This window comes from Cyanistes caeruleus, chromosome 9, assembly GCF_971803275.1.
Source record: "Cyanistes caeruleus chromosome 9, bCyaCae1.hap1.1, whole genome shotgun sequence".
NCBI lineage: Eukaryota > Metazoa > Chordata > Aves > Passeriformes > Paridae > Cyanistes > Cyanistes caeruleus.
This window is the reverse complement of record NC_141709.1, coordinates 31,587,236-31,599,326: the sequence shown is the minus strand read 5'-3', so window position 1 is coordinate 31,599,326 and position 12,091 is coordinate 31,587,236. Positions and strand designations below refer to the sequence as shown.

Genomic DNA, 12,091 nt, shown 5'->3' with positions numbered 1-12,091 from the left:
CCATCCCCTCCAGTCCCCTCTTGTCCCCCCCGTCCCCTCCTGTCCCCTCAGCGCGGACCCGCCCCCGCCGCCGCCAGGGGGAGCCCGCGCGCCGCCGCCCATGGGATCCGGAGTCCTTAAAAACGTAACGTATATTACCCTTAAAATATCATGTAATAGAATATAATCTTTAAAAAATTAATGGAAATAATCCTTTAAAATATAATATTAATAATCTTTAAAATATAATATAAATAATCAAGCTTTGAAAATTAAGAGAAATAATCCTTGGAAAGACAGTATGAACAATTCTTTAAAATGTAATATACTGTGATTATCTTAAAGTATCTGTATGTTAAACACTACTGCAGTCGAGCAGGGCTATAAAGAGACACCCCAACCTCATCTCCAGACCCCAGCTTTATCTCCCTGGAAGTTGCCCAGTGGAACACACCAGGGCCAGCGTTACCTTTTGTGCTCGTGGTTGGGCTGCACAACTCTCCCAATTTTCCCCATTTTCGCCATGGCCTCCTAGGAAAAGACAAACACCAACTGGAAAAGCCTGTTTTGATTTAAAATACTTTTTGACAAGAACAAGATGTTTCAAAACCAATCGGAACATTAGTGATGTATTTTGTTTCGGCTGAACAGGCCAGATGGCAGCAAATATGTTCAATCCCATTATAAAGTAGTCAAGAGAACAAAGCTCTGCAGACCCTCAGTAACCAAAATCTGCTCCTCTCTCTCACTGGGAGTCCCAGACGGAACAGACTTATCTTTTATTATTTACTCTAACCAAAGGAAATGTTAAACACTGCGTCCCCAGAGGGGAGGGTTCTCAAATAAAATGAGACTGTACTTAAGATCTTGTAATCATTTTCTGAAAGTATCAGCTCCCTGCAGCAAAGGACTCAAGGGTGCTCCACAAGTTAAAGGTAACCTGGGAAGGTCTGTTCTGCAGCTCACAGCTGCCCTCACATTCCAGCACAAAGGTGTAAGAGGCAAACTCTGATCCTGCTCTGCTTTTGGCTGAAATAAAGTCAGAGCTCGCAGAATCCACTGCAGGAGTCTCTGGGACAGTCACGTGTGGAAGGGAGAGGGATGAGTAATTTGGTTCCTTTCCTGATCTCTGTGAGATTCTGATTTTCCATGGATTCTCCCAAGCAATCCCACTGGAATGAGAATCACCAAAGTTAAGAGGCCTGAGCTCTCAGGATACAGCAGAGGCAGCAGAAACTCCGGGATTTCACAAGGAGAATCAAAGCAACAGCTTTTAGATGGGAAAATGTTAGAAACATTAAAGGTTGGGACTCAAGAATCAGTATGTGACCAACTCAGGGTTCAGAGTTCTTAAGCAGGACCCTGAACCTGTTTTAATGCAGTGCCTAAGAATGAGGATAACCCTGGAGAATAGGCAGCCTGTGCTGCTGCTGGAACCTTACAGCTCTCTGCCACAGCTGGATTTTTGAAAGGTATGGATGATTTTACAGGCTGGAATACCTTCTCTAGTGAAATCTGTGCTTTCCACTAATCCAGCACTTGAGAGCAGAGGATCTCACAGAACATCACAATGTGGATGAGCAATGTCAGTGCAGTGTCACCAGCCCAGGGTAGGCTCTGCCAAGGCAAAAGCATTGCCAGGTGTGCAGTGCTCTGCTAAGGGTGCTGGTACACCAGCAGGGAATATTTCTGTGCTCTCATATGCCCATTCTCTTTCATACGTGCAGAGGCTGATTGTACTTCGATTCTCCAAGAAACACCCTTGAAATAACACTTGCAGAGAGATAGGGTGTTCTTTTCCCTGGGACATGTGAGCCTGCTGGCACTGAGACTCTGCACAACAGCCAGATTAAAATACTGCCATGGAAAGGCTGATATCCTTCCCAGTAAGAGAAATAGGCATTTTATTCCCTGTCCTTTAGCAGGTGACACTGACAATGCTCAAGCATTGTCCCTGTTTACAATAGTCAGTCTCTTACAACTCCCTTACACAGCCAGCTGGATTTACAGACTATCCAAAAAATGAATGAATACTCAGAAAAAAAACTCCTCAAAGTAAAAGCCAATTCCCACTGGTACAATGGCTACTGCTTTTCCATTGTGCCTTAGGGAAAACAGCCCCCTGAAACACTCCCTCACTAATGGAAGAGTCACCTTTCTTTCTGCTCCCTGCTTTACACCTCCTTTTGAACTGCCCTGGAGACACTGCACAAAAATAAACTCACAACATCTAAAATGTCTAAACAGGAAAATCTATTTTTTATCACAGGTAGAAGAAGAATGAAAGGGAGGGCCAGACTTTGCATTCCCCTCTCTGTGCACACTCAGGAGCAGGACACAGCACCATTCCCAGGGTATGTTCTGCCTCTGACATGGGTGCACCACGAACTCGTGTTCTGCTTGACTCTTAGAGCTTCCAGAAGCTGCTGCTTCTCTTCTGTGGGTCCCCATCATCCACCCTCTGCTAAGGAGGATAATTCCCAAGTTTATCAGTTTTTCAGTTTATCAGCTAATATACTTCAGTGGTTTTAAATCTACTGGAGAAACACAGACCTTTGAGAATGTACAGCATTAAAATCTCACAGCAACCACCGGGGTTCTGTGGAATAACATGGCAAAAAAATACACAGCCAGCAATTTTCAACAACTCACCCATTCTATGTTGCTCAAAATATCCTAAATTAATTCCCTCTCTCAATTCACATTTTAGTTGTGTGTTTTTCTGTGTTTTAAAGTCAGTTTGGTCATTGTTAGCTTGAACAAAAAAACTTTACTCCCAGAGGAGAGTCTTTTCAACAATTTTCTGGGGACAAAGAGGAACAGAACATTGAAAATATGAATTTATAATGAAATGGGAAACAAAGGAACATTAGAATTGCATTACTGAATCGGATCAACCTTGTGCACTGCTCTGTCTCCAACAAAGCCTTAAATATAGCAAAGTGATAATACTGCCGTTCAGAAATAGTTTGTTTGAGGGTTGACATCCAAATCCATAATTCCAGTCACCAAGGATTTCACAATCTTAATTTGAATGACGCTCTATCTTCTTTGTTTGCCAGTCTAGACAGTACAATGAATACAGTGATTTAAAACACAATGAATTCTCTCTTAAAACAAAATATTTTGTAAAATTGCTTTTTAATCATTTCTTTTCTCTCTTTCCATAAAGGCTACGCTATAAATAAACCCTGAAAGTTCGCATTTGATCATCGTTTCTAAAGGCTGGGCAAGAGGCAAGTGAAGGGTTTACACAGGAAAAAAAGAGAGGCACTGTGGAGCAGAAATAAAGGGATGCATTCATGATTTCTAACCTTTTGTTGGAGTGTCAACGCTGAGACAGATACAAGCCAGTAAACACTCTGCTCTCCATGGAGAGACTCAGCCCAGCAGGGTTATCCCTGCCCGGGGAGGGACACAGAACCAAACTCCCCAAGGCCCACCAAGATCTCAGGACAAGGTCCCATTTTGCTGCTGGGAAGATCAGCAGCCACTCAAATCCACTTGGTCTTGGTGGCTGAATTCCAGACTCCAGCATCATCTGGGGCAGGGGATCCAACACTTGTCCAGGGCAGCCTCAACAGGCAGTGGATCCCCAAGGGATACCCTACTGGAACCCAGGGAAAATCCTACCTCCAAGGGAAGCCTAACTTTGACACAGCAGCTAAAAGGTGGAAATTTCAACTGTTGTCTGTTCAATTATGGGAAGGAAAAGGTTTTTTAACCCTGGGTGGGTGAAGGCACCTGGAGAAGCCCATCAGCCTGGCACAGGAGCTACAGGAGGTGCACACAGGGAATAGCTTCAGGCTGGAAGACCCATCTTCCCTGATTCCCTGCCCTTGGGATCCTCCAAGAGCTGCCTCACAAACCCCAGCACATCCCACAGGAGGAACCCACATCCCTTGGGACTGCACAGGGAGGCCAGTGAAGCCCACCTGTGGATAGAATCACAGAATCACAGAATCAGCTAGGCTGGAAGAGACCTGGGAGATCATCAAGCCAAACTTAGAATAGTCCCCAGACTGGATTTTCAGCAGTGACTCAAGGACTGATGAGGTTGAGTATTACTGAGAATTAATGGGATGTGAGCCCTTAAAGTACGCAAATGAGAAATCAGATCTAGGGACATCAGCATTAGTTTAGAAAGTCAAGTAAGAAAATCCCAATTAGGCTTTTTCTTTATTTTGAGGCCTTACAAATTGTATCCAAAGTTAAATGGATAAAGCATCCGAGCACAAATGCAACTTCCCTGCTGTGTTCTCACCACTCAGTCATTTTGGTAATCCCAAGAAATGCTTGGACTTTCACGTAAGGTAGCTATTAACAATGAAACAAGCACAGATCATTTCAAGTTCTCCTGTACCATTTCAGTGGCTGAAAGCACGTGGCTGCACATGGAGCAGCAAAGCACCAAACTGGGGGGATCAGATGCTCACACTCAGGCCAGTCTTGCCTCTCCAATGTTTCTGTTCAGTTTTCCTGTCACAGATCCAGCAGCAAGAAGGAAATAATGTAAAAGTTGCCCCATTCACAACAGGCTGAAATGTAGGAACGTTCTTCCCACCAGATCTGTCCCGATTCAGGATTCAGCAGGTGTTAACCTTTAAACTATCAGAGTGACTTTCCTTATACTTCTAGTCCTCACAACAAATAAAACATGTTCTATGTAATAATTTTAATTGTTCTGCAGCAGTGATGAACCTCTCTCCCACTCATCTCTATTCCATACACATAAACTCAGCAAACAGATGTCTTTAGCATCATTTTAAGAAGTCCAGTGACAGATATATTTGGATTTGAGGGGCATAAATAGATTTCTTGAAATGCTGATGTTGAAGAATTACTTTTAAACTTTTATAAGAATTTTAAGTAAGCCTGCTATTTCCTTCCAGGCCTTCATTTAGGGATTGCTTATTTCACAGCTTGGAGATGCAAAATTCATCTTATCTGTGTTTACAGGAGTTACATGAGTGTATTTCTGTAACACAGGCCTAACAGAATATTACTTTTTAGTGGTATATGACTGCATGAAGAAAGCATGTGATGGACCATACAAAATATTTTTCTAGTGTTCCCCCCCCACCACCTTAAATTTGTTTGAGTTATAGGGGCAGATCTTGGCAGTGTGCACAAAGCCCAGAATCTGTAACTCAATTCTCTGTGGGTTTCTGGATGGAGTGAGCCAAGCTTTAAAACACACTATGGATAAATATTAGAGCTGAGCAAAAATTTCACACCTAAGACCAAAGTGTGAGAATTTGGCTTTGATTCATTTAGTGAAAAGGTGAAAAATTTCACACAAGTTTGTATTTTCCTTTTGCTCTGATCCAGCATCAATTTCTGTCTGTATCAAACCTCAGAGAGAGAGAGAGAGAGAGAGAGGGAGGAAGTTTCTGTCTTCTGTGCACATGAGGTACAGAGGAGGAGGCAGAAGAGGATGGAAGGATGGAGGGCTGGCAAGCAAGACACCAGCTCAGGACTTGAGTCTGTCTTCCAGGAAAAGTCACTGGCCTCTGGAATCTCTCTGTCCATATGTTCAGTAACAGCACTGGCCCTTCTTAGAGGAATACTTTATACATTTGTTTGTTCCACTGAGGCAGCTCAAAAGAAGCCCAACATAATTCCACCCTTCAACCATTCAACTTTGAGCTGACAGAGGCCAACTGGATGGATCCTGAGCACTGAGACAAGGTGGATTTCTGGTTTGAGCACTGAATCAGATTCCAGAAAGTTTAAAAACATTCCTGGAATTATCTGGGACATGTAATTTACTCTTCTAATTTTCAGCTACCTCTCTCTGCAGTGGGCTGTGCCATTTCCCCAGTCTGGTTTGGCTGGGGCACAGTTTGCACACTCGAGGGGCGTCCCCAGTTTTGCTCTGTGGGTGCCACATGAAGCTCCCAGCCCCACTGCACCTCCCACCCCTCACTGAAGGATGAATCACCCAACCTGTCCTGCACCACCAGAGCAGCTTTTCACTCCCTAGCACCAGAACAATGGAAAAGAGCTCTCACAGCAGCAGAGACAAGCACAGGTAAGGCCACAGGATGACTTCTGCCCCCAGAACACCAACTTTGATTCTCCCTCAGTGTGTCCACAGAGCCCAGCCAGGCTGGCCAGCCACAGGCACAGCCCTATGAGGAGCAGAAGTGGAAGAGCAGCTGCTGGAAGGGTGCCTTGCCATGCCAGCCATGATATTAATTACTTATTCTGCAGCCCAAATTTAGAATGGGATGAGGGTCAGCTCTGCTTGCCACATCATCTATCAGCTGGAAACTATGTTTGGGTCTAAGCTCCAGCCACTCTGCTACTAAATATAGGTTGGTTAGTTGTTGATTTGAGTCTGCACTCCCCCAGGTTGCCTCTGACTAGCAAATAATTAAGCACTTTGCTTTGTGAGGGCTCTGCTGCTGGCATCTCTTCATGCCCAAAGCTGCTTGGACACAAACCTGACAGCTTAGCAGGGGTTTCAGCTTCCCTGGGCAATGGAAAGAGCCCAAGTGCTCAGCTCCTGTTTCAGCTTCACAGACTGCTGGCACTGGGTGCCATGAATCAAGTCTGTGGGCACCACCCAAACAGTCTGGGGCAGGGCTTAGCTGCTCTTCCCCTGGCATGAGCCCTCCATGAAGGGACTGTTCCCTTCAGTGGCTCTTGTGAAGGTCCCAGCCCACGCTGTGGTGCTGGTGCTGCAGCTGGAACACGCTCCTGACTCCAGCATCAGCTGGCACTGGCAGCACATCTCCCTCATGCCCTTCTGAGGTGGAATAAGTTTAACCACATACAGCATCGCTGTTAAAATAGACTAAGAAGGTCTGTCCATTGAAACCACATGAAAATATATTGATTTAACACAGTTTTTAGGCTTGGAAATGTTATGCTGACAGGCTGCTGTGTTCAACAGAACACAAGCTCAACTGGGAGTCAAGAGAGCAAATTCCTCCATCAGCTCCTGATGCAGGGCACTGCCCAATCAAGCCTCTCCCTACTCATCCCTCCTGGGGATGGAACAAATTAATCCAGGGAATGCTCCTCTGCATGACCTGCAACACATTGCTTTCCTTCTCTGGCTCCCTCCTCACCCTCTGCTTACAGCATTTTTCCCAATGCTTTTAGCCTCAATTTTAGGTGGCAAAGCCTTTGGGGAAGGCAGGGCAGGTGTGGGATTCCACATGGACATAGACACCAAAAACTGAGCTGGACACAAAACAATCTCTCCCTGCAAGGGTGGGGAGGCAGGAGGTGCCCAGAGAAGCTGTGGCTGTCCCTGGATCCCTGGAAGTGTCCAAGGCCAGGTGGAACAGGCTTGGAGCAGCCTGGGATAGTGGAAGATGTCTCTGCCCATCCCAAGATTCTGAGTTACACCAGGGAGGGTAAAACTGAGACTGAAGACCCAGCCCTGGGGATCCTGACACTCACTGGGCACTCCATATTTAGCTGCACCACTTCCTCCAAGGTTCAAAACTCAGATTTATTTGGCTGATTTTTTCCCCATCCATGATGAACATTTAGCTTTCCTCAGATTTAGTCAGCAAGTTCAAACTTTTATTTGCCATCTGGCAACAGACTGGGCTTTACTGGGGGGAGGGGATAGGAAAGGGGCTTTTTTTACCCTTTTTTTTTTTTTGCATCTGTATTTGCTTTATGAGCTATGGCTCAGGCATCATTTACACATGGGGAACTGGATCAGGTTGTCCCAATTCATTCCATATGTTCACTTATGCTGTCAAAACATTTTTTGGATCTAATTAATCCACACACGTCTCTCTGTTCATTTCCCCACTTTGGGCAGTTTCAGCATTTTGGGGGTACCTAGCTGGGATTGCCATAAAACCAACTTCTGCCTATACTTTTCTTTAGGGTTACTTCATCAAGAAAGCAAAAGTATTTGCAATATTTTACTTTTCTTCACCTTTCCTTTCCTTTCCTTTCCTTTCCTTTCCTTTCCTTTCCTTTCCTTTCCTTTCCTTTCCTTTCCTTTCCTTTCCTTTCCTTTCCTTTCCTTTCCTTTCCTTTCCTTTCCTTTCCTTTCCTTTCCTTTCCTTTCCTTTCCTTTCCTTTCCTTTCCTTTCCTTTCCTTTCCTTTCCTTTCCATTCTTTGCCATGCTCCAGTGTCTACCTGAGGTTAATGAGGAAAATCCCTGCTGTGAGTTTTGATTTGAGAATATTTTTTATCTGGTTAATCTGATGTGTGGTTTACTATTAAAAGATAAAAAAAACCCTGTACCTCAGAAATATGCTTACATTTTACTCAATCTGGACTGCATTTAGGAAATTACCCTGGACAGGGGCTCATAAAAAACAAGAGACCTTTAGGAAGAGTCTTTCACTACTGTAAGCCAATAGAAGGTTGAGATATTAAAACAGAGAGTGAAACTGCATTAAAATATAGAGAGAGCCTTCTAGTAACCTTATAGATATCCCATGTCCAAAAAAACCATCATTTAAGAGATAGAGATATCCAATGAGTGATGAACAGAGAATAAATCCTAGGAGAAATGAGAAATCTGTTGGGAGTTTAGCCTGGACTGCATGGCACAGAAAAGGCAGCTGTCCATGGCACAAGGCATTTGGTTTCCTTGCCATGATTGCTACAGACAAGGGGTCAGCAACCTTTTCCAGCACACTGCTCTAGAAAGTATTTTTCTTTCCCAAATTAAAGGCTAGCAGTGACTGAGCTGAGTGAAGCTGAAGCAAAGCACACTCATCATTGCAGGGGGGTGGACTAGATGACCTTTAAAGGTCTTTTCCAATCCTAACTATTCTAGGATTCTGTGATCAGCTGATGATGCTGTCCTGTTTTGTTAACAGATCTCCAGATCTGAATATCAGACAGGGATGAGAAACTACTGCTCCCATTTGTCTTCTGCCTCTAGAACTGCCATCCAGGAGCTCTCTTGCTTAAAAAAAACACTTTAAATGCTGATACATATTGCTAAACAATGTTATTTTGGGAAGGATTCCTTAAAAACCTGGGAAGCCTGATCTGAGGATGGGATGGCCAGTCAGTTGCCTAATGTGCTCTAATAGCAGCAAGGGAGAAGCTCAACCTGAGTTGTGGAATTCTCATGGACACAGAATTGAGAGTTTAGGAGGAAACTGCAAAAGTCACACCAGAATAGGTGCTCTGCTCCCCTTGCTCCTGAAAACTTTGGCTTGTATCTTTTTTGAATACCACTGAGAAATGGTAAATAAAGTTCCCTTTAGCACTGAAACATCTCTGTCAGCAGGAATCTCTTTATGTGCACAGTATCCATGTACTGCAGTCACATTTATCGCACAGAAAACCTGTAGGCACAAACTTGAACAAATTAATTTGGAATAAACTGATTTATTGGCACATGTCAGGTTACCCTCATCACCACTCTGGCTGACATTTTTCTATATAAAACCAAACCCAAGGGCTATTTATTCCCACCTGCCCCAGAGCCAGAAAGAGCCTCTGATAACAGTAATATTCCATAACCTCTGTTACTGAGCAAATCAAAACCTGTCACCCAGCAGGAGTTTTAAAGGTATCTCAGGCATCTTGTCCCTTAGCAGATGTTCTAAGAAAGTGTTTGTATTCATTTGGCAAACAGAAAAAGAGCACATTTTATAATTGCCCGTGCCCAAAACAAAGGCTGGTTCTGCCTGCAAGCACTCCAGTTGGAATTAAAAATGAATTTGCTGTGGGAGTGAGGCAGCAGTGGCACCAGAGCTGGGCTGGTCACAGCCTGAGATCCAACTCAGCACCATCCTGAAAGCTGAGATCCCACAGAGAAGAGCACCCAGGACAGTCACCACCTTCCCACCTCCAACTTTAGGCCAGGTGGGAAGTCTGGGGAGCTGGTTTATAAGCTCTCCTTTTATCTCCAAGCAAGGCAAATAACACCAAATCCCTCCAGAGGAATGTTCTCACTTTTGCTATCCCATCCTATTTTCCCAGCCTTTTAAGAAGCCCCCAGTGAGCTGCACCTTGTGGCTCCTGCTTCCAAGCAAGCCTTGCCCCTTCAGCCACTTCAGTGAGAAATTCCTAACCCACTGCTCCTCAAGTGCTTAGGGAGAAAACTCTTCCCAGCACACCTTCCATGACTGTAGTCACTGGATTCATTGGCTCTGGAATTTTAACCTTGGACAAGCCACACAGGCCCTGAGCTCAGCTCAGCTGGTCAGAACATGGTGCTGATAATGCCAAGGGTATGAATTTGATCCACATTTGGGGGCCCTTCACTTAAGAAATGGACTTGATCATCCCTGTGGGTCCATCCAACTCAGAATATTCTGTGATCCCATGAAGCCTTCTGCACCTCAGTTCCTCACATATTCCATGAGAATCACTAACACCATGAAATCAATACCAAACACTCAGGAGGAAAATCTGGCCAATATGGGATACAACTGAACTTTGTGCTTCACGATTCAGCTGATCTAAGTACTGAGCCAATTCCTGCTGCTGAAGATCTGTCCTTTTATTTAAAGAATCAAGCTGGGAAAAAGAGATGAATAGCAGAGGCCCAAATGGTTCATGGAGCTTTTCACTTGTAGGTCACTGAGCAGAACCTCAGTGAGGTCAGTGAGTGTTGGGAGCTATGGTGGGATGCCAGCTTTTTATTGTGTGCTCTTTAAAGGGATTTACTAGTTTCAAATTAATTGAAATTTAATTTCAATAAATTTGAAAGCCTAACCCTATGCAGTTTTCTCAACATGAAATGCTCCATTGTCACAGCTCAGTGACTGATAACTCTTTGCACAGCCTCACAGGAGAAACTGTTGCCACCACCTGAACGTTTCCTTTAAAAATCGCTCTGGGAGAAGTGTCCTGACTGTGAACTGAGGCTGGAGGAGCTCAAAGAGCCTTCCCCAGCCGTGGGGGTGGGCACAGCCCTGCAAGGAGAGTGGCAGTACAGCTGCACATTCTGTTCCTGACTGGAGCAGAACTGGGGAGAGGCAGAGCTGGTCCTGGGGCTGTCCTTGCTCCCCACAGTGGCTGCTCCAGGAGGGAGGTGAGTGTGTGCTGGCAGCACCACAGCCCTGTTCTCTGCAGAAAGTACTTTCTGAAAGGAAAAAAAAACAAAACAGAAGAAGCAAAAATGAACAACTCTATCATTATCTGATGTGCTGAGATCTCAGCAGAGATCAGCTCAAAGATCCATATTGTTTACAGCAGCTGATGAGTCTCACAAGTGCTGAAGCTGTGCTCTCGCTTAAAGTGCTAACATATTTACAGTTTTCAGTCCTGTCCTTAGCACTTATCTGTCATTTCAAGATGAATGCTCCTTTTGTACAGCCTAATCACTTGCACGAACACTCCACTAGCTCAAAATCCCAGATTTGTTTCGCTTTTCCATTAGCAGCAATTCTGTACTTTGGAAATTGCTTAATGCAGCAAATCTGAAAAATAAAATAAAATAAAAACAACTAGTTTTTGTTCAAAGGTATTTCTTTGGCTGTGATGAGTCTAGAATGGAGGAAAAAATATGAAGTTACTTTTTATCTGATGCAAGTCTGAATTTTACTGCACACCTTTCTAAACACACTTATCCATTGTTCTGCTCTGGCTTGGTTATTGACATTGGGGTAATTAGTGAAGATCTATATAAGATCAGACACAATCAGCAACATATCCAACTAAACCCTTGATAAGAAGCCTTTTTTCATGCTCAACAATCTTTTCTCTATTCATAATATTCCAAACATTTGGTAGGAACCCATCCTGCCCCCTCCTCTCCCAACAGTAGGAACATGTGCAATTAAGAGCTGTCAGTCATTCTGGTTTTACAGGAATAAAGGAATGTGGGTCATTCTACAACTCAGTAACTTAATTTAAAAAAATGCAACCCAGGCATGCAAGAAAAAGGATACAGTTCTAAGGAGGAGGTCTTACCCTGCTGGATGTTTTACATTACTCTCATTGGGTTACTGGCCTGTCACAAATCAGTTTCAGATTCACCTCAGAAAATGCTCAGCAATGCAAGATGCATCTGTTGTTTCTGCTAATCCTGTCCCCACTGCAGTCAAAAAAGGGCAACACCTGATTTTCAGAAGTCTCCATAAATGTCTACAACTGTAGTTTAGGAGGGTCCATACCTGAGCAAAAAGAGCACCTCAGTTATGTGCTGGGCCTAAAGCTTCA

The 12,091-nt window shown here is 44.1% G+C and overlaps 1 protein-coding gene across 14 annotated transcripts in view; it reads right to left on the bottom strand.

Annotated features, from left to right (window-relative positions):
• The window catches only part of FGGY (FGGY carbohydrate kinase domain containing), a 279,434-nt gene that overhangs the window by 1,183 nt on the left and 266,160 nt on the right, over window positions 1-12,091 (bottom strand). For 10 of the 14 annotated variants that reach the window (XM_086841676.1, XM_086841677.1, XM_086841675.1 and 7 more), the window contains one exon: window positions 449-510. In XM_086841676.1, coding sequence (XP_086697802.1) covers window positions 449-510 — 62 coding nt within the window. Of the gene's footprint in view, window positions 1-448; window positions 511-7,964; window positions 11,350-12,091 lie in introns of those variants that run through there. The other 4 variants (XR_015273696.1, XM_086841681.1, XM_086841680.1 and 1 more) reach the window with 1 other exon arrangement.